Source organism: Capricornis sumatraensis, chromosome 21 (assembly GCF_032405125.1).
Source record: "Capricornis sumatraensis isolate serow.1 chromosome 21, serow.2, whole genome shotgun sequence".
Taxonomy (NCBI): domain Eukaryota; kingdom Metazoa; phylum Chordata; class Mammalia; order Artiodactyla; family Bovidae; genus Capricornis; species Capricornis sumatraensis.
This window is the reverse complement of record NC_091089.1, coordinates 60,617,376-60,644,726: the sequence shown is the minus strand read 5'-3', so window position 1 is coordinate 60,644,726 and position 27,351 is coordinate 60,617,376. Positions and strand designations below refer to the sequence as shown.

The 27,351-nt window shown below is 48.0% G+C and overlaps 1 protein-coding gene across 1 annotated transcript in view; it reads right to left on the bottom strand.

The window, feature by feature from the left end:
• Nucleotides 1-27,351, bottom strand: part of LOC138097495 (O-acyltransferase like protein-like) — a 64,384-nt gene that overhangs the window by 35,526 nt on the left and 1,507 nt on the right. Inside the window, exons 2-5 of the mRNA XM_068993673.1 lie at nt 11,358-11,493; nt 10,041-10,123; nt 1,396-1,537; nt 50-136 (exon numbers count right to left, since the gene is read on the bottom strand). Of these exons, the coding sequence (XP_068849774.1) occupies nt 50-136; nt 1,396-1,537; nt 10,041-10,123; nt 11,358-11,493 (448 nt within the window). The remainder of the gene's footprint in view (nt 1-49; nt 137-1,395; nt 1,538-10,040; nt 10,124-11,357; nt 11,494-27,351) is intronic.

The following is a 27,351-nucleotide window of genomic DNA, read 5'->3' as shown; positions in this document are numbered from 1 at the left end:
CCTCAGAGGCAGGCTCCCGTAGGTGGCCGGAGGCTCCTCGGGCTCCAGTGATGCCTGGCGGTCCGACCCCCGCCCGGTGGCGGCCACGTAGACGGTTCCCGCCAGTGGGAGGGTGAGGCCCAGGAAGCTGAGGACCCTGCAGGGAGATGACACAGGTGTGACCGCGCACGGAGCACGCCGGCACCGCGGTGAGACGCAGAGAAAACAGCGCAGGAGAAAGCCCGTTCCACCGCTCCTAAACGTGAGCAAGCGGTTCCCGAGAAAAAATAATGAAGACATTACAAAAGCAAAGATGAGCGGATTTCACTAAACTCCTCATGATGATTGTAAATTTAAAAAAACAAATACCATACATAACAAACAAAAAGCAGCCAAGACACTGAGGAAGATATCTGCAGCTGATACGACTAAGGAGTGATGTCCTTCCTCCAGAGAATGAACTTTAAAAATCAGTAAGAAGGCAGCTCACACAGACATGGAAAAGGGGACAGACAGAATGAATGGCAGCAAGCCTGAGAAAGGAAGCCCTCATCGCCAACTTCTTAGTGTAAATTAGGTCCATTTATGTATCAGATGGGCACTAGTGTTTACAAAGGGAGCTTGGGCGCCTGGGTGATGATACAGACACGGGCGTCTCTTACTGGAGCAGCAGAATGAGGTTTGCAGGAAAGCTCTTTACCAGAAGACCTGAGCTCTGGGCCAGCAAGCCCACTGCCCTTAGTTTGCCCTAAGGGACCATGTCAGGTGCAACTGAGACTTCACAGGCACGTTTGCAGAGGTGTCTGGGTGAGAAGCAATGCCTCAAATAAAAGAAATGCAGGGGCTTCTCCGGTGGCTCAGTGGTAATGAACCTGCCCGCCAATGGAGGAGACATGGCTTCAATCCCTGATCCAGGAGGATCCCGCCTGCCGGGGAGCAGCTAAACCCGTGCGCCTCAGTACCGAGCCTGTGCTCTCGAGTCCTGGAGCCACAGCTACTGGCCCGAGCGCCCCAGAGCGTGCGTCTGCACCAAGATGAGTCCCAAGCCAGAGCTCTGCGACCAGAGAGTAGCCCCACTTGCTGAAACTAGAGGAAAGCCCTCGCAGCAACAAAGACAGCACACCAAACTTATACATATACACAGACATGAGAAACTCATCTTCAGGGGTCACGTGATAGAAACAGGAGTAACTGGGGACAGGACACTTTTCTCAGTGATCCCCAAAGCCCGTCACTTGGGTGTGGCTGGCTTTCTCCGGAACACATTCGAATTTTCTTGTTAAGGTAACAGAGAGCACTGGACAGATGTCACTCAATGAACGACAATGAAATGGCCGAGCGCAGCTGGTGAGCAGCCGTTGATGAAACAGCCCAGCACACACATCGCAGCCCGAGGCCTGGGCGGTGTGTACTCACAGACACAGGGCCGCAAATGTGTCCAAGGGGAACAATCCAGTGGCACACCTGGCCACACCCCCACCAGATGAGGAGGAATAGTTCACTGCCAAGAGCGGGAGAGAAGGAGCCCAGAACGAAGCCTTTCTGAATCTTAAAATATCTACCAAGAGAAAGGAGACAAAAAATAAGATTGCGTTAGTAATACTTTGCTGCTGCTGCTGCTAAGTCGCTTCAGTTGTGTCCGACTCTGTGCAACCCCATAGATGGCAGCCTACCAGGCTCCGCCGTCCCTGGGATTCTCCAGGCAAGAACACTGGAGTGGGCTGCCATTTCCTTCTCCAATGCATTAAAGTGAAAAGTGAAAGTGAAGTCGCTCAGTCGTGTCTGACTCTTAGCGACCCCATGGACTGCAGCCTACCAGGCTCCTCCGTCCATGGGATTTTCCAGGCAAGAGTACTGGAGCGGGGTGCCATCACCTTCTCCGAGTAATACTTTACTTTGCAATAAAAACTTGACACTTTTCCAAGAGCTTTCATAGTTATCATTTCAAAATCAAATCTTGACATTACAAAGAGCATCTGGCTTTAATATATCTGATTTACAGGTGGGGAAATTAGAGCTCAAAGATGCTGAAACTCAGAGCCCTAGGCACCATAAGCCCAGCTGGAGGTAGACCGTGGGTTCTCTGTATCCTCAGCCTGCCCAGGCTCTGCATCTTTTCCCAGCTCCTGGCACAGGAAAAGACAGTCCACGGAGACCCCATTGCTGGCTCAAATCTTTCTGTGAGCAGGTCCCCACAAGAGAGAAAAATGCAACACGAGATGGAAAAACAGGATGCTACGAGCTAGGGAAAGGCGAGTCTGAGTCTGAAGATAAGAGGCACCAGCCGAGGACACGGCTGATCGAGCACCGATGGCTCAGAGGCAGAGAATCTGCCTGCAGTGCAGGAGACTCGGGGCTGACTCCTGGGCTGACCCCTGGCTCTCAAAGATCCCCGGGAGAAGGGAATGGCAACCCACTGCAGTCCTCTTGCCTGGAGAATCCCGTGGACAGAGGAAAGGCAACCCACTGCAGTCCTCTTGCCTGGAGAATCCCATGGACAGAGGAGCCTGGCGGGCTGCCGTCCATGGGGTCGCAGGGAGTTAGACACTGAGTGACTGAGCGTGAGCACGAATTAGTCTCCACGAGAAATAGTTTGTCAAAATATTACTGGTGACACTGGGGAACAGAGGCCTCAAATGCTAGCGTGACTCAGAATTACCTGGAGGGCCCAGTAAATAGACTGCTCCCTGCCTCCCCTCACTGCCTAAGAATGTACACTTTTAACATTCCCGGGAGCTCCTGCTGCTAATTGGAATGCATCCTTTCAGAACCCCCGGTTGGGAAGATCCCTTGGAGGAGAACATGGCAACCCATGCCAGTATTCTCCCCTGAAAAATCCCATGGACAGGGGAGCCTGGCGGGCTAAAGCCCATGGGTCGCAAAGAGTCGGATATGACTGAGCGACTAAGCACGGCAGCCTGAGAACACCAGCCCAGGGGACTTGCAAACTCTCAGCAAAGGATGGAGCACGCAGTGTGGTCTAATGAAGGAACAACACTAAGGACTTCCCTGGAGGCCCAGCGGTTAAGCATCTGCCTTGCCGTGCAGGACACGCACGTTCAATCCCTGCTCGGGGAACTACGATCCCACGTGAAGCAGAGTGACTAAGCCCCCAGGCCACAGAGAGATCTCACAGGATGCAGCGAACATCCTGCATGCCACAGCTAAGGCCCAAGGCAGCCAACCAAACACATTTTTAAATAAACACGATAATATAGCAACACTGTTATAAACAAGGAAAAAACCACGGCCATAAAGTGCCCACTCGCTCTGAGACACGCCTGGGTCATTGTTTTCAATCTGTCATCATCTCTAGAAGGAGCCACTGTTTACCTTCTTTTCCAGACAAGAAAGGTTCTCCTTAAATAACTTCATGACCTTGAGCATAGCGGTTAAGAGCACAGGGTCTGCAGCGTGGGAGTCCACCTCCGCCCTGACTATCTGACCTTGGGCGAGTTAGCTGAATCTCTCTCTGTCTCAGTTTCCCTCTTGGTGAAATGGAGGTAATAGTACTGACTTCACACAGTTGTTGTGAAGATTAAACGTAGCCCCAATTCTAAAGCACTTAGAGAGTGCCCGCCATTGAGTCAGAGCTCGGTAAATGCTGGTCGTCTTTATGACGATTGCCGCTGAGGGGCAGGGCCAGAACTCACCCCAGGCCCGTGGGAACTTGAAGGATGTGGTCTTTTCCTCCCCTCAGACTACCCCAGCTTGCCACACTACCAGGTTTGCGTTCAGAAGTGTGGGGTTCGCGCCACCTTGCTGTGTGACTCTGGGCCAGTCCCTTCACCTCTCGGGGTCTCGCTCTCTCACGTCTGTAACAAGGAAGCGTGGGTCGAACAGAATGTACTCTCATGTGCCTTCCACCTCCCGGATCCACTGTTCCCATGAGAGTGACCAGAGGGTTTCTGGAATGTCCAAACAGGCCACTTACAGGTTAATAACGTGTGAGTCCTTGTGAGTCTTCCTGTCACCTGTTAGGGGTGGAGACGGGGAGCAAGAGCTGCCCGGGGGTGCTCAGCACCAGCCAAGCGCGGGGGGCTCGGTCAGAGGTCCCAAAGGCCAGGGCAGCGGATTCCTCATCATCCGAGTCCAGGTGCTCCCGAGCTACGTCCTGGTGGTACTTCCCCAATAAACCCTGACACTGAAAAAAGCGTACTGACCCACCGACGCAGCTCTTCCCCTCGGAAGTTCTACCCTTTCTTCAGTATTTATCTTTGGCTGTGCTGGGTCCTCGTTGCTGCTCCGGCTTTTCGTCCTGCGTCTAAATCATGGAGAAGGGGCAACAGACGTCACCTCCGCGGTCCCAGGGGAACCCCTAACCACAGGGTCAGCAGGTTGTCTGTGGATGAAATCTGACGGGTTGGGCAGCAGAGTCCAGACTCTGAAGGACATGGAGAGACCTAGGTCCTCACTGCCGAGTGGTCAGACCTACAAGATGATAACCTCTTTGTCCACAAGGTGACCACTGTCTCTCCCCAGCCCCAAACACATTCCAGGCCTCGGCTGCTAACTATGACGCTCCTAGATCAGCTCTGCGCCATCACCACGCCACTCAGTAGTTCGGCGGTGAGTTTTTGACCTCTAAATAGCTCTGTGTGTGCGTCAGTCACTCAGTCATGTCTGACTCTTTGTGACCTCATGGACTATAGCCCACCAGGCTCCTCTGTCCATGGGATTCTCCAGGCCAGAATACTGGAGTGGGTTGCCGTTCCCTTCTCCAGAGGCTCTTCGTGACCCAGGGATTGAACCCGGGTCTCTTGCACTGCAGGCAGATCCTTTACCGTCTGGGCCACCAGGGACGACTTAAATAGCTCTGGCCCAACCCCCAAACCCAAAGAGTGTTGGAAGTGTGCGTGTGTGTGCATGCTGGGGGAGATCTCAGCAAGGCCTGAGCCTGGTCACACTGGAGGCGTCATCCGCTCAGGCCACCAGGCACCAGCCCACCCCTTCCATGTGGGGCCTGAGTTAAGAGTACACAGGGGCTTCTGCAGGACCCCAGCCCCCCGGTTTCAGCCCCGCCCCTTTTCTTCTCCCATGCTCCGTTCCTGGTCCACCAACTGCCTTACGGGCAGATTAGCAACTAAATGGGGAACTAGGTATCAGGTAGTGTTCCGGATTAAACTGCGTCCACTGGTTCAAACCCTAATGCCCCTGCCTCTACCCCAGGAACTGTTCAGTTTGGTAACACTGTGAACATGACCTTATTCGGAAACAGAGTCTTTGCAGAGGAAATCAACTTAAGACGAGGTCACACTAGGCTGGGCTTCCCAGGTGGTGCTAGAGGTAAAGAACCCACCTGCCAATGCAGGAGACAGACACAGGTTCGATCCCTGGGTCAGAAAGATCCCCTGGAGGAGAGCAACCCACTCCAGTATTCTCACCTGAAGAATCCCATGCGTAGAGGAGCCTGGCAAGCTACAGTCCATGGGGTTCGGACAGAGTTGGACACGACTGAAGCGACTCAGCATGCACGCATGCATACTAGGTTAGAGTAAGTTCTAAATCCAGTGTCTCTGGTGTGTTTATACAAAGAAGAAAACTCAGACACAGAGAGGTACACAGGGAACAATCCTACAGGACGACGGAGGCAGGGATGTAGGTGATGCCTCGTAAGCCTCCCAGTTGGTGGTCCTTTGCTACCTGTGCCCTTGGAAACGGAACACTCTAAGTGGCGTGGAAATACACAGAAGGGGACAGTTAGGGAACTAGCCCAAATCTAGGTCTGTGATGACCACACCTAGGTTTTCTCCACACCTTCTGGTGCTCCACATTCTCATTCTCAGGAACTCACATGAAGTCTGTTGGTTAAAATTTTATAACGTCTTGAGGGTCCCTTGGACAGCAAGGAGGCCAAACCAGTCCATCCTAAAGGAGATCAGTCCTGAATATTCATTGGAAGGACTGATGCTAAAGCTGAAGCTCCAATACTTTGGCCACCTGATGCGAAGAACTGACTCATTGCAAAAGAAATTGAGGCTGGGAAAGATTGAGGGCAAGAGAAAGGGGCAACAGAAGAGGAGATGGTTGGATGGCATCACTGACTCAACAGACATGAGTCTGGGCAAACTCCGGGACGTAGTGAAGGACAGAGCAGCCTGGCGTGCTGCAGTTGCAAAGAGCTGGACATGACTTAGCGACTAAAAATCAACAGATGGCAGCCACACTACACAGATTTTTGCCTAAAAACGATACATTCTGATCTGCCCAGAATATTTCCCCCATTCCCTGCTGTACTACAGACTCATTTCATCTTGGTTCGTCTGCCAGGGTCTTCCCCTGGGTCGACTCCCGCCCTCCTGCTCTAGATGAATAAAATCTGCACAGCCAGCCACTGCTGAGCTGGTTTCCTCCATGTCTGTAGCAGAAATATTGGCAACTCCATCAAAAAGCTTTATGGAAAAGCTGGTAAATCCTTTCCAGATGGGGACCTTTTCCCCTGGGCTCAGATGTTCCCATTTCTACCTGCTGCCTCTGTGCAGAAGCTGGATAAACAGCCAGGCAGAGTTCCACTAATACGTTCACCAAGTCAGCTGTGCTCACCCGAAGCAGGGCCCTTCCTTTCTCTAGTTATTCAAAGAGAATCATCAAAACATCTTCGTATTGATAACAATTTCTAACCTTCCATTCTATTCTTATATCCTCTGTGGCTAAAAAGCTTAACATTAGGCAGAAAAACTAGACTAACTGATGAATTTCTGAATAATAATGACCATTAACTCATTAGAGATTGTTCACTAGATATGCTAATGTAATAACAACTTTGAAAATCTGTCTTGGCCTCTAGGGTATTTATGGCTTATCCAACAAGAATTGAAATTTAAGTTTGATATACAACAACTAGTTTTCTTTTTGAAAAAAAGTAAATAATATTATAGTATCTCTTTTTGCAGATAACATGACCTTGTACATAACAAATGTTAAGGAGTACACTAAAAACCCTCTAGAAATGATAAATGAATTCAGCAAGGTTATGGACATGGGACCAAAATACAAAAATCACTTGTATTTCTATACACTGCGGCTGCTAAGTTGCTTCAGTCGCGTCTGACTCTGTGCGACCCCATAGACGGCAGCCCACCAGGCTCCCCGGTCCCTGGGATTCTCCAGGCAAGAACACTGGAGTGGGTTGCCAGTTCCTTCTCCAAAGCATGAAAGTGAAAAGTGAAAGTGAAGTCGCTCAGTCGTGTCCGACTCTTAGTGACCCCATGGACTGCAGCCTACCAGGCGCCTCCATCCATGGGATTTTCCAGGCAAGAGTACTGGAGTGGGGTGCCATTGCCTTCTCCAATAGCAATGATCAAATCAAAAATGAACCTAAGAAAATGATCCCAGCAGATGCAAACGGTTACATATAGAATGGATAAGCAGCAAGGTCCTATGTATAGCACACGGAACCATACAGTGATAATGGTTTTCTTTTTAATACCACCTGAAATATTTGGTTTAGAGAGAGAGGTAACATACCTGAAGTTGTTGGGATAATCACAAATTCAGAGGAGAGTTTAAAATTATCAAAAGCTGACTGCAATATCAACACTAAAAAGAGGGCCTTTAGGAACTTCTTGGTGGCACAGTGGATAAGAACCCACCGGCCAGCGCAGGGGACTCAGGTTCAGGCCCTGGTCTGGGAAGATTCCACATGCCTTGGAGCAGCTAAGCCTGTGTGTCGCAGCTGCTCAGCCCAAGCATCGCAACTACGGAAGCCCGTGAGCCTAGAGCCTGAGCTCCGCAAGAGAAGCTGCAGCGGTGAAAAGGGGTGGCCCCTGCTCGCCACAGCTAGAGAAAGCCCGTGCAAAGTAACAGAGACTCAGCGCAACCAAAACTGCAGATGAATTAATTATTTTTCAAAAAGAGGGCCTTGGGTGACTTCCCCGGGCTCCAGTGGCTAAGACTCCAAGCTCCCAGTGCAAGGGGGCTCGGGTCCAATCCCTGGTCAGGGAACCGGATGCCACGTGCTGCAGCTGAGAGCTCAGATGGTGCGAGAATCCATGATCCTGCGCGGCTCCAGTAAGAACCGGCACAGCCGAATAAACAATTTTCTAAAAAAGGCTTTTAATAATGTGTGTGACATTGTAATACGATAAGAGATATAGATTCAGTCTTCATCCCCTGTTCCTGCTGCGGAGCTCCTAAAGCCCGTGGAATTTCCTGAGTGGTGGGCGGGAAGAGCATCTGTTGTTATTCATTATCAGCCCCTTTCAACCACACTTGAGTTCAGGCCACTACAGTGACTGGGGGAGGAGAGGAGCCGGCTGTCAGAAACCAACCACGCGCTGGGGTTGGGGTTCCAGCCCCGTCCCCATCCTCCAGGGAGGAGAGAGGGGGGCTGGGGACTGAGTCGTCGCCAGTGGCCAGTGATGGGATCGATCGTGCCTACATGATGGACCTGCCACACAAACTCTAAACAAGGGGGTCAGAGAGCTTCCCGGCTGATGAGCTAACCCCCCGAGGGCCTGGGAGGGCGGGCCCCTGAGAGGGTGCGCACCATCTACACCCCTCTCTCCCATGCGGCTCTTCCTGGGTTCTGCCATTATAACAGCGGTCCCCAACCTTTCCGTCACCAGAAGCCGGTTTCCTGGAGGATAGCTTTCCCTTGGAGTTGGGGGGCAGGGGACAGGTTCAGGTGGGGAGCGATGGGATGAAGCAGGCAAGGCTTCACCCCCTCGCTCTCTGCTCCCCTCCTGCTGTGTGGCCTAATGGGGAACAGGGTCCTGCGCTTTATAAGAAGTCGGTAATAATAAGTCATGTGTTCCCCTGAGTTCTGTGAGCCGTTAGAGCAAATGATCAAATGTGGGGAGGGTTTGATTGGGGGAATGAATCAGAGGAACCACCCCAGAGAGGAAGTGTGCGTGCTAAGCTGCTTTGGTTGTGTCTGACTCTTTGTGACCCTAAGGACCGTAGTCCAGAAGACTTCTCTGTCCACGGGATTCTCCAGGCAAGAACACTGGAGAGGGTTGCCACGCCCTCCTCCAGGGGATCTTTCCCACCCAGGGATTGAACCTGCGTCTCTCATGTCTTCTGCACTGGCAGGTGGGTTTTTTACTACTAGCACCACCTGGGAAGCCCCAGAGAGGACGTGGGGAACAAATCAGAGCCCTGGGATCCCCTGCTTTGCAGGTCAGTTGGGCAGAAGTAATGGGGGAACTCGGGACCCACTCCTTACAATTGGCATCTGAAGCAGGTTGCCGCCTTGCAGAACTGAGCCCTTAAGCTGTGGGGTCAGCACCACCTTCAGATACTCAGTGTCACAGCACATAGTGTGACGAGGAAGCCCACACATTTGGTGCTGGAAGTTTCTGGGTGTAGAGAGAGAGTGTTCTCCTTTTAAAGTGTCACATTAGCTCTTATTCAAATAACCAGCTCAAGTACAAAAGGCACTAGTGGTAAAAAAAAAAAAAAAATCGTAGGTTTTAAAACTCTTCCTTTGAAAATTTTGAGAGTTCAAGGAAGCCAAGCCGGTTTCCACGTGGACTAAAATGCTTTCATTCCGGTGGCTAAGGGCAGAGAGCCGGGGCCAGACTCAACGCCAGGGCCCAGCCCTCTGCACAGAGGAAGAGACTGGAGCCGGGGGGATTAAGTGATTTGCCCAGGATCACACAGCTGGGAGGTGACAACCAGGACCAAATGCCGGCCTCTTCACGCTAACCCATCACAACACACTGGCTTCTCACAATCCCAGTTCAGAATGGCCTGCCGGCCTTGGCACCCGACCTACGTCTGCAGGTGGGCCACAGCAAGGAACACGCGCAGTATGGAAACCAGATGCCACCCAGTGCCTTTCTTCAGACCCAGCCTGGCAGCTGAGGGTGAGGGAAGAGAAGGCTTAAGATGTTATTATAATCCATAAAGACCCAGCTCCTGCCTTCTCTTTAATGTCTTTCTCCTTCTTATCCACGCCCTTCCCATCCTCTACCACCACTCCCAAGGTCCCTGAACTCCACTAGTCTCGGTTTACTGAATTTATCAGGGTGAAAGCTTGGTTCAATCCCAAGAGAATGGCCAGGCAGCTCCAAGAGGCTGGGGGTCTTCAAATCTGACGCGTGTTCCCTGGCACTTACCCGTCTGAGACATGGCAGTCACGTCCTCTTCAGTGCAGGAGTCGGGCACACACACTCCCACGCTGTAGTCAGCTCCGTCTTGCCTCTAAGGGTTAATGCAGCCGATTATTTAAAAAGCAGCCCCCAGTGTGGGACAGTCTGCCCCAGTGCCGCTCTCTCCTGTATTACAGGTCATTGAGTTAATTCGTACAATTTCTGACAAACTTGCCAACTTGCCATTTCTTCGCAGCAGGACATCGTGTATCAAGTAAAGATTGTATTAATACATCAAGCCAATAATTAGAATGCCAGTTCCCATAAAGCAAAGATCAAATTATAAACAAAAATTGCTGGGATGCTTCTTCTAAGCATGCAACTTACAGGATTGTATAGGTCTGACCTTTTGTTCTGATATCAAAGCCATTAATCTGATTTGAAAATAGGGTATGACTTTTGTACTCCCTGATTAAACCCTCAAGCCATCATTGTCAAATTCTCAGCGCAACCAGTAGAGCTGGGTGCTACTCTGCATGTCTCCGAAGGTTAACCATTGTAAGACCATTTTACAGCATTTACATCAGAGAGCTTGGATTTCGTGTCATCATTTTATACTGTCATTAGCCAAACAGCAATGCGCTTTCTTTCGGCGTTGTCTGGCATGCGTGAGTCTCCATCTCTGTGTTTAATAAGAGGCGGTGCTGATCCTAGTTTTTTCTCCGCCCAGAAGTAAAAGAATTAACATGCTTTGAAGATAGTCAGCCCTGTGACCCTCCTTGGTGATGCATTCAACAAGGGCTCATGCATTTGCTAGGACAGCTTCAGATTCCTGTCTTGGAGCTCTGTTTCTGGAAAAGGACTATGGGTAACTGGGAGTCCACTTCCCTTTGGTATTCCAAACACTGCCGGTGAGTAAGGAGTTAACATTGACCTTGGGTTCCCCACAAAGATCAGCCAGGGGTCTTGTCCCTGCAGTGAGGTGGGAGGAACACATGAAGCCCCTGTTCAGCCTGCGGACAGCTATCTCCTATACCTCCACACTCAGGACATGCAAGGAAGTCTCTGCCAACTGTTTAAAATTTAACTTTCTGCAAAACACCTTAATAGCTTTTTTGGTTTTGAATGAAGATAAGCAATCAGTCCGGGGGGTCGGAAAAAGTCAGACACGGACTGAGCGACACACACACACACACACACACACACACACACACACACACACACACACACACACACACACAGGCTGAGCGAACACACACACACAGGAATGTACCAGGTTTCCATCACGAGCCTTCGGTCCGCGCGTGCTTGAAGGGCGCACGCGCAGACGCCCCGCTCACCTGCTCCACGTGGAGCTTGCAGTAGCGGCCCCGGAAGCGCCCGGCGGGGCCGCGGGTGGAGAGACACTCGCTGTAAGAGCCCAGCCTGTCCACGTTTCCATCGAGAACGTTGCTGCCCACCTTCCCGACCGAGTCATACACTGCGTTCCAAACAAAAGAAGTGGGCAACATTAGCGTCCTTGTGTCACTTTCAAATGAATTCATCAGCACTCAGCTCGCCCTTCCAAACCTCTAAAACTTAAAGGAACCAAGAAAAAAGAGAGAGAGAATTTCGGTAACACTCTGGAGCCTGCATTCTTCGTCCGTAGCCCCTCTCTTCACGGCAGAGAACCACGATGTATATTGTCATGGGCGATTTGTTGCTAAAAAAAAGATGAAGACTTTGCATTCATGCTCTGGGGGAGGAAGAAAGATGTAACTAAAATTGGTAGCTTTCCTCTCTCCTCTGTACACCCAGGAGAAAATACGCTTTAAAATTTTTTGTATACAATTTCATAGGATCTTATTTTGGAGAGAGGTTTTTGTTTGTTTGTTTTTTCGTTCGGTTTTTAATCTTGGGAGCAAAAAAGTGCAGTAATCAAGCCCCACAGTTCATGGCTCTTAGCCCTGGTCCTATGAAATTCCTGCTTGGTTTGTTTGTGCTCGTATTTCCCCCTTCATTTCAAATAATTTGTTTCCTTTCCTCTTTCTTCAACTTTCCCTTTCTCTTTTCTCTCCCCCAGTTCCGCCAACTGTGATGTCTGATATGTACCATCTCATTTGTAGTGTTGTTGTCTTCCATAAGTCTACTTGTCATTTATGTAAAAGCCTTTCTGCTTCAGATCTCCTGTTTCCACGGTTTGGTACTATTTATAGTGTTACTGCAGTGATTTTGGAGCCCCCCCAAAATAAAGTCTGACACTGTTTCCACTGTTTCCCCATCTATTTCCCATGAAGTGATGGGACCAGATGCCAAAATTAAAAGACGCTTGCTCCTTGGAAGGGAAGTTATGACCAACCTAGATAGTGTATTCAAAAGCAGAGACATTACTTTGCCGACTAAGGTCCGTCTAGTCAAGGCTATGGTTTTTCCAGTGGTCATGTATGGATGTGAGAGTTGGACTGTGAAGAAAGCTGAGTGCCAAAGAACTGATGCTTTTGAACTGTGGTGTTGGAGAAGGCTCTTGAGAGTCCCTTGGACTGCAAGGAGATCCTACCAGTCCATTCTAAAGGAGATCAGCCCTGGGTGTTCTTTGGAAGGAATGATGCTAAAGCTGAAACTCCAGTACTTTGGCCACCTCATGCCAAGAGCTGACTCATTGGAAAAGACCCTGTTGCTGGGAGAGATTGGGGGCAGGAGGAGAAGGGGACGACCGAGGATGAGATGGCTGGATGGCATCACGGACTCGATGGACGTGAGTCTGAGTGAACTCCGGGATATGGTGATGGACAGGGAGGCCTGGGGTGCTGCGATTCATGGGGCGCATTCATGGGGTCGCAAAGAGTCAGACACGACTGAGCAACTGAACTGACTGAACTGGACTGATGGTGTTACTGTGTCCAGAGCTTCTAACTACTGTATAATAATTCATCACCGTCTTACACTTTGCTGTTCCCTGAGTGGTAGACACATAGATGGTCTGTAACCCACAAAAACACGGGGACAAAGTCCTCACACGTGTCCCCATATGAACTTACATGAGGCTTTAATTCAGATTTACACCCCGTGGGGGCTTCCCAGGTGGCGCTAGTAGTAAAGGACCCACTTGCCAATGCAGGAGACGGAAGAGGTTCGTGTTCCCTCCCTGGGTCAGAAAGATCCCCTGGAGGAGGGCATGGCAGCCCACTCCAGTGCTCTTGCCTGGAGAATCCCATGCACAGAGGAGTCTGGGGGGCTACAGTCCATGGGGTCACAATGAGTCAGATACAAGTTACACAAATACTGTGTAAATCCCGCCAGACTGTGTTCCAGAGTGACTGCCCCGGACTACATCCTCAGGAATGCGGATTCCTCTCTGCGTGGTCCAGCTTTCCCATCTGTGGCGATTGATAGATATAAAATGATACCCAATTGCTTAGATTTTTGTTTCTCTAATTACAGATGTCAGCATATTTTTGCTCAAAATATCTAAGCCATTTCTGTTTTCTCTTCTGTAAAGTACCTGCTTATATCCTTTGCCCATTTCTTAATGAATTTTCTTTTTTGATTTGCAAGAGCTCCTGATTATCGTGCACATTGGTCCTTGTCTACCTGAGTCATCAAAAATACCCTCAGTTATCTGGGAGTTTTTCTTTTATCTATAATGTCCTTTATCTGATAGAAATCCATTCTTTTGAGACTGTAATTTTTGTTCTATTCTTGAACAGCCTTTGTTCTAGCCAATACTGATGACGTAATTTGCAGGACTAACACAAAATGAAGATACAGGGCCTCTTGTTTAAAAATTAATTAAGCATTTCAAGACGGTGACAGAAAATCACATTAAAGAAAGCGTGGGGCCCCTTTAAATGTGGGGCCCTGTGTGACTGCAAAGGTCTCATGTCTATGAGGCCAGTCCTGGTTCTAATACCAGCACCGTATGGTTTTTATTACTTCGGATTTGAAGTATATTGAGCACTAAGCCTTTAGTCATCTTTGCAAAGTTGAGCCAGTTAATGTTTGTGAACTGCTAGTAGTCATTCATGCAAATTTCAGAAAATTCATGTTCAGAAAAATTCAGGAAATTTTTAGAAATTGCAAAAAAATTCAGAAAAAAAATTATTGAGCTCTTCAAAATATCCAACTAGAATACTGATTGAAATTGCTTCAAACTTATAGGTTATTTGGGGGAAACAGACATCATTTTTATATCAAGCTATCACTGGATGTCACACAATTTACTAAAATCATCTTTTGTGTCCTTATTTATAATTTTATATTTTTCCATGATAATCTTACAACTTACAGGGACTTTCCCTGGTGGTCCAGTGGTTAAGACTCCATGCTTTCACTGCAGGGGCCATGGGTTCAATTCCTGGTAGAGGAACTGAGATCCCACGGGCCGAGCTGCACGGCCGGAAAAAAAAACAGTTTACCTAAACGTTCCTAGATAGTGTATAGTTTGCTATTTTCCTTGGTGTTTTAATTTCAATAGTTTCCAAGTGATTGTTGCTTGTGTGGAAAATTGCTATCAATTTTTGTAATTTGTTCTGGAACCTGGAGATTTTGTTGAACTTTCTCAATAGTTCTATGGCCTTATTTATTTCTCTGTAATCGTTGGACCACGTTTTTCCCCCTTTCTCTAGTTTTGGAATCAAAGTTATAACCAAATTTATAAAGTGAGTTGGGCAGCTTTCACACTTTTTATTTTCTGGAACAACTGTAACTTCCCAGGTGGCACTAGTGGTAAAGAACCTGCCTGCCAATGCAGGAGACGTAAAAGACGCGGGTTCAGTTCCAGGGCTGGGAAGATCCCCTGGAGGAGGGCATGGCACCCCACTCCAGTATTCTTGCCTGGAGAATCCCAGGAACAGCGAAGGCTGGTAGTCTGCAGCCCATTGGGTCAACAAAGAGTCAGACACTACTGAATAAACTTAACACACAACACACATAATTATAACTGGTTGCTAAGGCTTATGACGGTGGTGATGGTGGAGGGAAGGGGCTGCGTATGTCTACAAAGTGGTAACAAGAGGTAGATTTGCGGTGATGAATACCTGTGTCTTGATTGTGGTATGAGTTACACGGATCTACACACGTGTCATTTTAGCACATTTTAGAACTGTACACATGCATTGTACCGATGTCAGTTTCTGAGGCACAGGGAGCTCAAGTCACTCGCCCAGGGTCACATTGTTGTTAGATGGCAAGACAGTGAGAAATCTGAAGCACAGAGATGATAAGTACCGCACACTACGGTACAAATCTACTTCTTTTCAGTTGCTAGCAAGAATCAGAGCTGAGTATTCAAACTAGCGAATAAGAATCAGAGCTGTCTGTTCAAATTCATTTTAATCTTATCAGTTTTTGCCCTCTAAAATACACAAAAAGACCCTGTTTTTGTTGTCAGTTCTTATCTGTAACTAAAGACACTGCTCTTCCTTAGAATGAGTGGGGAGAAAAGCCCTAATACAGTTGGGCAAATTACACAGCATTTCTGTCTCTGTGTTTACTAATAACTGGGCTCCTGAGATTTAATGCAGAAATCAGGTTGAAGCAATTGCATTTTGCTTACATGAGTGCTTTTTAAGAAAGTAGTTTGTTATTTTGAAGACTTCCTGGCCATAACTGGGAAGATGGTCCCTGCTGAGCTGCCGAAGGTAACCTGACCTTCACCTTGAACCCTCTCCTCTCCTGTTCTGCTGCGCTCGCCGCTTGGGCTTAACAGTGGGTGTCTGATGTCACTGGCCTCTTTTTTATGGTTCTGGGTTATTGCTAGAATGAGTATAACTGACTCTTCCCTTTTCCCTCCTGTGGGAGTGACTCTCCTCAGCTCTGACCACACTCAGAACCTTAGAGCTGGCATCCACGGTCACTTACAGCCAGTGATCATCTTTTAAGCTAAACAGCCTGGATCACAAGATCGACCAACTCCCTCCCCTCCTTACAACACCTCCAAGGCACCATGAACAAAAGTTAAAAGGTGACTGTCAAGGGAGAAGATGTATCTACTGTATTAATAACTTGGATAAAGAATTGTATTCAGAAAAAGAAAATTGTATTCAGGACCTCCATGGTGGTCCAGTGGGAGAAAAATCCGCCTGTCAAAGCAGGGGACACAGGTTCAATCCCTGGTTCGAGAAGACTGTACATGGTGGGGAGCAGCTAAGCCTGTGAGCCAGTACCAAGCTCACTCGCCTTAGAGCCATGCTCCCCCGCGAGAGAGGCCGCTGCGAGGGAGACTCTTGCACCGCAGCTAGAGAAAGCCAGCTCGCGGTAAGAGAGACCGCCCGGCTCAGCCAGAAACAAAGCAATAAAATTATAGTTTTAGAAAAGAATTGTATTCGGATCATATAAAGAACCTTAGAAAGCAGAAAATTTTTTAAAGTCAAAGTAACTGATTGAAAATCTGCTAAGGATATGAACAGACAACTCTCGGAGAAGGAAGTCCAAGTAACTGATGATTATGAGAATCACATATTATTTAACAAATAGAGTGTATAAACAATAAAAGATGAACAGACATGTTTAAATCAGTGTTTTAAAAATTTCTTCACAGGTATTCCATAATCTCGAGCAGGAGTTGGTAAACTCTGGGCCTGCCTATTTTTATACATGATTTTACTGCAATATAGTCATCTCATATATTACTAACGCTGCTTTGTTAATGCAAACAAAACTGAATAGTTGCGACAGAGACTGTAAGGCCCACAGAGCAGAAAATATTTACCATCTGCTTCTTGAGAGAAAAACCTGGCAGATCTCTTATCTAGAGCCAGGACTCTCAATCCTGGGCAGACATTAGAATCACCTGGAGCAACTTTTTAAAATATGCTAAGGCTCAGGCTTCCTCCTCACAGAGGGACTTAATCGGTCAGGGGAGAGGCATGGGCATTAATTGTTTTTTCAAAAGTTCCCAGGATATAATTTTATTTTTTGCATCTTATTTGACATTGCTCCATTTAGTTAATAGCTTCCCTCCCTTTTTTTCTGTTTTTTTAATTATCGAAGATTGTAATTGTACAATATTGAGAAGTATAGAACAAAATACAATTAGTGGAGGGCAATTATATCTGCAAATTATGTTGTGTTAGCCTGGTCATTGTTGGGAAATAAAAGTCATAACAGACCTTAAAAAAAAAAAGCTCCCAGGAGATGCTCTGTGCAGTCAGGCTTGATTGCTATGCTCTTTCAGATCAATTCCAGACTCGAGCTCAGTTTAAAAGGCCTTTCGTGACCAGACCTGCTTCTCCAGGCTCATCGTCCCACACCCACGCCCGTTTCCTCTGCTCCGTTTTACAGGAGGCACCAGGCCCGCACTTGTCTGTCTTTCTGCCTGGAATGTCCCTCCTTCCTGTCTGCCCCTCCAACGCTGAATCACCCTGGGAGTCTGGGGTGGGGGATGGTCCGCTCCAGGAAGCCGCCCAGACTCTTGCCTAGTCCATCACGCTAGAAGGCCTGTCGCCGCTGGCCGTCTGCCCTGTGACGGAGGGGCTGTGCCTTCATCCGTGGATGTTTCAGACCAAGAGGTCAATAAAATTCACTGACTTAATTGCCTTAAATTTTGAAAAACGTGTTTGGATGCCCAAAATCCAGCTCCACAAATATAAGTTCTTCTCTGTGTCAAGAACAAAGCTGGATGTACTTATTAGAAACGCATGTGTGCGCACTCAGTCATGTCAGACTCTTTGCAACCCTGTGGACTGTAGCCCACCAGGCTCCTCTGTCCATGGGGTTTTCCAAGCAAGAACACTGGAGAGGGTTGCCATTTCCTTCTCCAGGGGATCTTCCCGACGCAGCGATCAAAGCTCTGTCTCCTGTGTCTCCTGCGCTGCAGGTAGATTCCTTACCTCTTGAGCCATCTGGGAAGACCCTTATTAGACTGCATAATTTCCAAATTCCCTTCTTCATCACTAAGTGTCCCAAACCCAGTAGGCTAAAGTTTAAGGATCTGGAGCTGTAAGAGCCTGTCTTGATCCTTGGATGAGTCCCTGAAGGACAAACAGAGAGAGATACCTAATTCTTCATTTGAAAAGATTAAACTCTAGTTTTCTTTCCAGTTGGTGTTTTGTTTTGTAAATGGATTGGATTTACGGTTTTCTAGCTGAGGATATTTTGCATGCTGTGGACATTTCCAGTTAGATTTACTTCCTTTCTGATTATGAGTTCGAATGGACAGGTTGTCCTTTTCCTGCCTCACCCTTGATTAGTTTCTGTCAAGATCCTGAGATGCCAGCCAGGGGCCCCCATCCCGATCTAAATACACTGTGATTTTCACGGGAGGGAGGGGTAGAATAAACTAAAGATTAATTCCACCTGCTCCTTCAAATCACACGGCGGTTGTTCCAAGTTTTCATTTCCAAAAGATTAAAAACAATTCTGCTGAGGTAATTGGCAGACACGTTTTCTCTCTTGGTGATGATATGTGAATATTAAAATGCAGAACTGATCAATTTGTGGCTTTAAATGGAGGAAAGACCTTAGTCAGCGATCTTAAATTTTAAAATATGAATGCACCTATCTATATCAGGAAGGTGAAGGCAGCAGAAGCTTCTAGAATGCTTAGCCATAAACAAATCCTGAAAGCATAAGTCATCTTCAGCATCTACAGAAAATATTTATTAAGCACCTACCAGATGGCTGGGTTACACTGGAGATTTTTTAAAACTAGAATTGAATAGTCCTTGCTCTGCGGCTGATGCACATAAATGCTAAGCATCAGTTGTCAGGGATCTCCTTGCGGATAAAAGATATGAATGTGCTATCAATCTAATATCCAAGTTCCTGAATCAGGTTCTTTGCAAATGTCTCCTGGCAGTCCGCCTTGCATCTGGCCAACTATTAAACTTGGACTTCCACAACAAGAATAGTATGTATATTAGTTTCCTGTGACTGTTGTTACAAATTATCACAAACTTGGTGGCTTAAGACCACAGAAATTTGGACTTCCCTGGTGGTCTAGTGGTTAAGAATCTGCCTGGTGCAATGCAGGAGACCTGGGTTCGATCCTTGGTTTGGGAAGATCCACTGGAGAAGGGAATGGCTACCCATTTCAGTATTCTTGCCTGGAGAATTCCATGGGCAGAGGAGCCTGGTGGGCTACAGTCTGTGAGGTCGCAAAGAGTCAGACACGACTGAGCACTTTTCACTTGCAATGTAGAGGGTGCTGGTTTGACCCCTGGTTGGAAATTAAGATCCCACATTCTCAGGAGCAACTAAGCCCACACATGGCAACTGCTGAGCCCCAGGGCCACAACTAGAGAGTCCCTGCCCTGTAATGAAACATCCTGCATGATGCAACAAAGATCCTGTGTGCCCCAACTAAGACCCAATACAGCCAAATAAATGATAAATAAGTGAATATTTTTTTAAAGACACAGAAATTCATTCTCACAGTTTTGGAGGCCAGAGGTCCAAAATCAGTATCACTGAGCCAAAATCAACATGTCAGTAGGGCTGTGCTCCTTCTGGATGCCTCAGGGGAGAGTCCATCGTCCTTTGCCTCTTCCAGCCTCTCGCGGCTGCCAGCGTCCCTTGGCTTGCGGTCATGTCACTCCAATCTCTGTCTCTGTGGTTGCATCTCCTCCTCTGTGTCAAATCTCCCTCCTCTTCTCCCTCTTCTAAGGATACTTGTGATTGCATTTAGGGTCCACCTGGGCAAGCCAAGGTAACCTTCTCAAAATCTTTAATATAAACATATCTGCAGATCCCTTGGACAGCTAGGAGATTCAACCTGTCCATCCTAAAGGAAATCAACCCTGAATATTCCTTGGAAGGACTGATGCTGAAGCTCCAATACTTTGACCACGTGATGCAAAGAACTAACTCATTGGGAAAAGACCCTGACGCTGGGAAAAATTGAGGGCAGGAGGAGAAGGGGACGACAGAGGATGAGATGGTGGGATGGCATCACCAACTCAACGGACATGAGTCTGAGCAAACTCCAGGAGATGGTGAAGGACAGGGAAGCCTGGTGTGCTGCAGTCCATGGGGTCACAAAGAGTCAGACATGACTGATTCACTGAGCAACAACTTGTTTCCATATAAGGTAATATTCACAGGTCCCAGGGGTTAGAATGAGAGGTCTTTGGGGATCTAGGTTTCAGCCTACCACAGCATGGATATTTGAAATCCAGTTAACCCAGAAATTTCAATGAAGCCTTACTCTGTCGCCCTTTCTGTATTGTGAGCTTTCCTTGGTTTCAGCATCTTTTCTGACCCTAGCTTCAGCACCGGTGGAGGGGGTGGCCTTGAATAAAATGCCCTCCAGACTGACAGCCAGATGGGAAAAGAGGCAATGTTCTGAGAATTTAAATCATAGACGGTCAGTCTTCCACCGAGGACCAGAGACCAAAGGCGAGGCTGGGGCCTTGACTGGCTAGCCAAGTGAGGGCCACCTGTGGCTCGTCCCTATACCAAGCCTCGGTTTTCAGAAGAGAGGATGAGACGTGCAGACAGGAAACAATCCCTCCAAGAGATAAATGATGAAGCCAAAGGGAGGGGGTGACCAGTCAGAGCAGGAAGTTCAGCAACACAACCATTCGAGTGGGCTGAGGGCCGGGGAGAAGGGACTTGAAGCGTTAAGAGTTTTATAGCAAAAGTAGCTGCTTGGGGAAGATTTCAAGGATGTGAGGAGGTTGGAGGAAACAGGAAATGAAAAACCCTGCCGGCTGCCCAGGAACCAGAAACCTCCCTCCATCGTCTCGTTTCCCCGAGGAACAAAGTGCAGGAAAATGCAGACATTATGTGAAACCACTGGGGCCTCAATATGCTGAGCAGTTTTAATTCCGTGTAAATCGACTCCCCCTGAAAGGTCTCCCCTGCAGAGAGGTCCGCAAATGGGTCTGCTTGGACTCGATGGAGTGGCCGTGGGTGGGCCTGGGACATTGCAAGGAAAACGAGTTCCAAGACCTACCTGAGACCGCTTGCTTTGCTTTTTTTATTTTCATCTCAGATAATAAACACATGGTTTTCTGTTCTGGAGAGTGGTTGGTTTTGAGAGGCCATCTCTCTGTATTTGTTTCCTACAGCTGTGTTAACAAATACCACTAGCCGGGTGGCCTGACACAACAGAAGCTTTTTGTCCCATGGTTCTGGAGACTAGAAGTCCGAAACCAAGGGGTCAGGAGGGTCGGTTCCTTCTAGAGGATCCGGAGGAGAATCTGCAGGCAGTCCTTGGAGATCCTTGGCTTTTAAACACACCCCTTCCTTCTCTGCCCTAGTCATTAGGCAGCATTTCTCCCTGGGTGTCTGTGTCTGTGTGTATGGTTTTTCTGTTTTTTTTATTTTTTGGCCACACCACACGGCACGTGGGATCTTAGTCACCCAACCAGGGGTCAAACCCGTGCTCCCTGCAATGGAAGCATGGAACCCTCAGCACTGGACCACCAGGGAATTCCCGTATTTCTATCTTATAAGGATATGAGTCATTGGATTTGGACCCTCCCTGATGTGAAGAGCCGACTCATTGGGAAAGATCCTGATGCTGGGAAAGATCGAGGGCAGGAGGAGAAGGGGGTGACAGAGGATGCGATGGTTGGATGGCATCGCTGACTCAATTGGACATGAGTTTGAGCAAACTCTGGGAGACAGTGAAGGACAGGGAAGTCTGGCGTGCTGCCCATGGGGTCTCAAAGAGTCGGACACGACTGAGCGACTGAATAACAGTCTGGCACAGCCCTACCATAACTTGATCACACCTATAAAGATCCTGTTTCCAGCGGTCGCTCCGAGGCGCGCACCGCAGAACACTACAGTGGGTTGCCATTCCCCTGGCTGGCTCCATTTTCATGAGAGACCGGCGGCCACCCCCGGCCGGCACCGCAGGCCCCCGGGAGCCGGGCCTTGAGGTGTGAGACATTTCAGTCAAAGGAAGAAATAGCTCTACTCCTAAGATGAAATCTGTTGTTTGGGAATGTGGTTGATCAACTTGACACGTTGGCCACATGGTACCCGATGTAATCAAGTGAAAAGAAGAGGCAAGATGATGTCATTTTCCCATATTGTGAAACCAAAAACAGATGCCTTTTGTGAGACCAAGCTAACACACCTCCGACGGTGCAAAGAGTAATTCTGTTTGAAGAACTTAACAGTAAGATAGAAGAAGTCCTTTCAAGCTGAGACCTGCAGGTGGACAAAGACCTAAAATACATATTGAGGAGGCCTGATCATCTGAATCCCCTTCAATCGAGAAAGCATGGCTATGAGTTGGATCGTCTTCTATCTGTGGCCCTTGACTATGTTTGTGGGCTGTATAGGTGGGCACAGTTTGTTTTCTTTGAGCCTATCACCTTGAGGGTGTGCCAGGATTTGCCTTATAACACTGCCTTCACGCCCAGTCTTCTGAATCACTATGCCCAACAGACGGCAATTTTAACCATGGCGGTTCCCGGACTGTGGTGAGCCGTGTCCTCGGCTGGTGGACCTGAATTTAGCTGGCGATCCTACTGACGGAGCCTCAGTGGCAGTGAAGAGGGACTGTGGCTTTTGGTGTCCCCGAGAGTTGAAAATCGATCCTGATCTTGGCTGTGCCTTTTGCACATGCGTGATTGATCACCTCCTTGTCCAAATATGTACTTTAGGAGAGAAGAGCTTTCATTTGCTCGGTGTTTCACAGGACTGATTTCAGGCATTTGCCTCTCTGCCACGTTGCTTATTTTTTTAACTTTTTTGATTGATGTGATAAGATTCCGTTGTCCTGAAAGGCCCATTATAATGTATGCCGTCTGCTACATGATGGTGTCATTAATTTTCTTTATTGGGTTTTTGCTTGAGGACCAAGTTGCCTGCAATGCATGCAGCCCCGCACAGTATAAGGCTTCCACAGTGACCCAAGGATCTCATAACAAAGCCTGTATCGTGCTTTTTATGCTACTCTATTTTTTTTTTACTATGGCTGGCAGCGTTTGGTGGGTGATTCTTACCATCACATGGTTCTTGGCAGCTGTGCCAAAGTGGGGTAGTGAAGCTATTGAGAAGAAAGCCTTGCTGTTTCATGCCAGTGCATGGGGCATCCCTGGAACATTGACCATCATCCTTTTAGCGATGAATAAAATTGAAGGTGACAAAAAAAAAAAAAAAAAGATCCTGTTTGGAAACAGGATCATGGACCACAGTGCCAGGACTTGGGGTTTCAACATATCTTTTCGAAGGACACAATTCAACCTGTAACACTCTCCAAGTGGGGATTCTAATCCAAGCCAAGGGAACCACCAAGTAGCTCGTGAGCCGTGGTGGAGGGAGCTGTGGGCCTGGAGAGGAGCAGCAGCCACGTGCTCGGGGAAAGTACAAGATTGCGGAGAGATGGGACCCCGGGAGGGCGGAAACTGAGAGCACTGTGAGCCCTGGAGAGACCTGCAGGGATAACCGAGCAGGTGCCGGGTAGGACCACAGACACAGAACACGGCTTCAGGGTCTCCTTTCAATGGTGTTTCCATTGTGTGTTCTGGTCATCTGCTCATTATCTGCTCTTTAAACTATATAGTAAAACATTTATACCAAGTGCCAGCACAGAAGAGCATAAACCCTTCTTAGTTTCCAGGTGAAAAAAGGAAAGATGGAAGAAGCGAAGATATTCAGATGGGAGACGTGAGATCATTATTCTAGAACATACATAATAAAGCCAAAGGCGGGAAGTCCCCAGATTAGAATGAAAGGGTATATGGATATACAGATATACCTCTATCTCCACATGGAGAAGGAAATGGAAACCCACTCCAGTATCCTTGCCTGGAAAATCTCATGGACAGAGGAACCTGGTGGATTGCAGTCCATGGGGTCACAAAGAGTCAGGCACGACTGAGCGACTCACACACACACCACATGTATTTAATAAGGATCCCATGTTCACTAAGGGCTTCCTAGGCGGCTCAGTGGTAAAGAATCTGCCTGCCAATGCTGGAGAAGCAGTGTTTGATCCCTGCGTCAGGGAGATCCCCTGGAGAAGAAATGGCAACCCACTCCAGTATTCTTGCCTGGGAGATCCCAAGGACAGAAGAGCCTGGCAGGCTACAGGCTATGCAGTCGAAAAAGAGCCAGACACGGCTTAGAGACTAAACAAATTCACCATTTTGTATTAAAATCTAATATTAGAAACACAGCAAGGAAAACAAGTAGGTGTCGGGGTGGAGAACCAAAAGCGGCGATAGAACAAAAGGGAAGGGAAACCGGAAGAAACGCGGTCCAGGGGCTGAGTCTCTGAGCTCCCTGTGCCGCAGACCCACGTTCGATCCCCGGTCAGGGAACTAGATCCCACAGGCCACAGCTAAGACTTGGCACAGCCAAATAAATATTGAAAACAAAATAAGCTATGTCTCATTAAAAATGTAAATATCATTTTAAAAGTAATAATACTGCTTGTTATGAATTCCATACATAGCCAATTGATGCTCACAGAATGCTTTCATTAATTTTTGCCAAATTCTCGTTTTCTGTTGCCAATCTATGATTTTGCCTATGACACCAATGAGTGTCATCCCCACATAAACGGTGGGTGATATTTTTGTCCATCTTCATGAGTAATACGGATGTGAAGCCAGGAAGATATGCCAGAACTTCACCCATTCGTCCAGGGTGTGAGCCATGTTTTTGCTGAATGACAGTTTTGGGTGCTATTTATAAGGCGAAGGCTATAGACATAAACACAGTTTAAGTTTTCATTTGTAACATTTTCTCCATCAACTTCTGAAGTCTAGACAGTCAACAACACAAGTCCTGACCTGCAGGGATTGCTGACTAGTGCGGTGAATAAACTTCCACTGCTGACTTCAAGCCCCAAGCCTGCTGTCCCTGAGCTTGAGCTCGGAGGTTGACGGGCAGTAGCCCAGCAGTACATTTCCACCGCACAGACTCGTTCGGGAGGGCAGATGACGGGGACTTCCCTGAGGGTCCACTGGCTAAGACTCCCCACTCCCAGGGCAGGAGGCCTGGGTTTGATCCCTGGTCAGGGAACTAAACCCCACAAGCCGCAACTAAAGGTCCCACATGTCGACAGTGAACGACTGAAGATCCCGAGTGCTGCAGCTGAGCCCTGGCACAGCCAAATAAATGACATAAATCAAAAATTTAATAAAAATTTTAAAGAGTACAGATGATGGCCAGATGCACTACAGCCATAAGAAGGGATGACTTTCGAGTATTCATTCCTTTTGTTCTTAACATTCTCTGCTGCTGCTAAGTCGCTTCAGTCGTGTCTGACTCTGTGCGACCCCATAGACCACAGCCCACCAGGCTCCTCCGTCCCTGGGATTCTCCAGGCAAGAACACTGCAGTGGGTTGCCATCCCCCTTCTCTCTAACATGCTCTACCCAATTGTTAATTTATGTGATTTAACTCTTAAAAGTCCCTGTGTTGGACATTCAGCTTAAACACTCGACCCCGGCTGGAGCATACTGCTAAGCGGAGATATTAGAACATTTTTAAGCTGCTGCAGATCCTCACACTTTGAGAAGCACAAGCTCTCTACTTCATGGGTGGGAAGACTCGTTTAGCAGAGGGACACGGTTTGGCTGGGGCCAAGCACATGGCTGGTTCTCGGCCTCAACAGGAGGAGCGCCCAGGTGCCAGACCTGCCCGCCCAGCAGAGTCTGTGGAGCGATACCGTGTTCCTAAAATGGGGTTCTGTTTACAAGGGAGGGACAGAGAGGAAAAGAGCGGGTGGGAAGGTGCAGGCAGAGAGAGGTGGAGAGAGAAGACAGATCCCCGTAAGGAAGGACGATCCTTGAGTTAGAAAGAGGCGAGTGTTAAGAAGATAGTCGACACCACCGCGGTCAAGGAGAAAGAAAATAGAGAAAGAAATGACTAGTCAGCAGAGAAGATGCCAGAAGTCTTTGAGGCTGCAACTTTCATGTAAGTGATTGAACATAGATTGCTGTGGATTGTGGAGTATAAAAGAAAAACAAGCGCTTCCCTGGTGGTCCAGCGGTTAAGAATATCCACCTTGCAATGCAAGAGATACTGGTTCAGTCTCTGGCCTGGGAGGATCCCATGTTGCCTCGGATCAGCTAACCCTGGGGGCCGCAGCTACAAAGGTAGCTCTCTAAAGCCCCCCGGCCACAGCTAACGAGCCTGCCACCGAAACTGCTGCAGCCCGCGGCCCTGGCCTGTGCCCCACGACAGAAGGAGCCCCAAGGTGAGAGGCAGCCAGAGAAAGCCCAAGTGCAGCAACAAAAACCCTGGGCGGCCAGAAATAGGCAAATAAACAAAAAATCAGAAGCAGAGGGGCAGAGGTGGGGATAGAATCAGACAGGGGCCCAGAGGCGGGCAACAGGGAAGCCTTCAAACAGCGATGGCTGGAGTCTGTTCCCTTTCATGGAGACGGATGCAGGGAAGGACGCACAGAAACCTCATCTTAGAGTCGTCCTCCTGGATTCGTCCCTCCCATAAGCTCCACCCTCTCCAATCCAGCCTCCTCTGCCAGACCGAGTGTCTGCCTCAGGCTCTAAGACCAAGCTCTCTCCTGTTCCCCAGCAGCAAAGACGCCAATTCCCTTCTGCAAAAACAAACACGTCTGCCTGAATTTCAAGCACCCTCTCCCTCCACTTAATTCCTCAGACCCCACCCATTATCAGAGGTTCTACTGGTGTCGTCTCTGTGCTTTGGATTGGGGATGGAGTTTTAAAACATTACTGAGACATTTAATATCTTAAAAAGGCACAAAGAAAAAAAAAAACAAGAAACACCTGTGTTGCAGTCGCCCAGCTTAAAAAACACAGTTCACCCTGATGGATCCCCAATGACATCCCTACCCTCACCATCCCCTCTGCAGGGCAACCTCTAACCAAATTTGGAGGTTATCATTCTCATGCATTTCTTTCCATTTGTACTAGGTACGTATATCCCCGAAAGCAGTAGAGCACCTTAAGTTGCATTTTTGAAATTTGCCTGCTATATATATATATTCTTCCACGACTTTTTTCCTTGATGTTGTTTCTGCATATTCCCTTCATATTGATACATGTGTTTCTGCTTCATTCTTTTTTTTTTTTTTTTTTTGCTGATGACTATTTTTGGTCTTGTTTCTCTGTTGCTGTTTATTTGGGGCAGTAATTGAAAATGCAGGCTTGGGAATCAGATGACCTGGTTTCAAATCCTACCTGCATCACTTATTTTGGCAAGATGCTTTGGATCTTTGTGGCTCACTTATAAAACAGATGTGAAAATAATGCCCTCCCCATGGGTAGGAAAGGGCATTAGGACTAAACGAGAGACAACTCTTGCACTGGGCTGGGAGCGGCATTCACCATGTAAACACACTCTGTAAATACTGACTTTCATTATTTTTCCATCCACATGACTGTCAGGAAAACCATGCTGAGAACAAAGGTCAGAACTACGTTCTATGCTCGAAAATCTCAAACAACACGTCAAAGCAATGATGTCA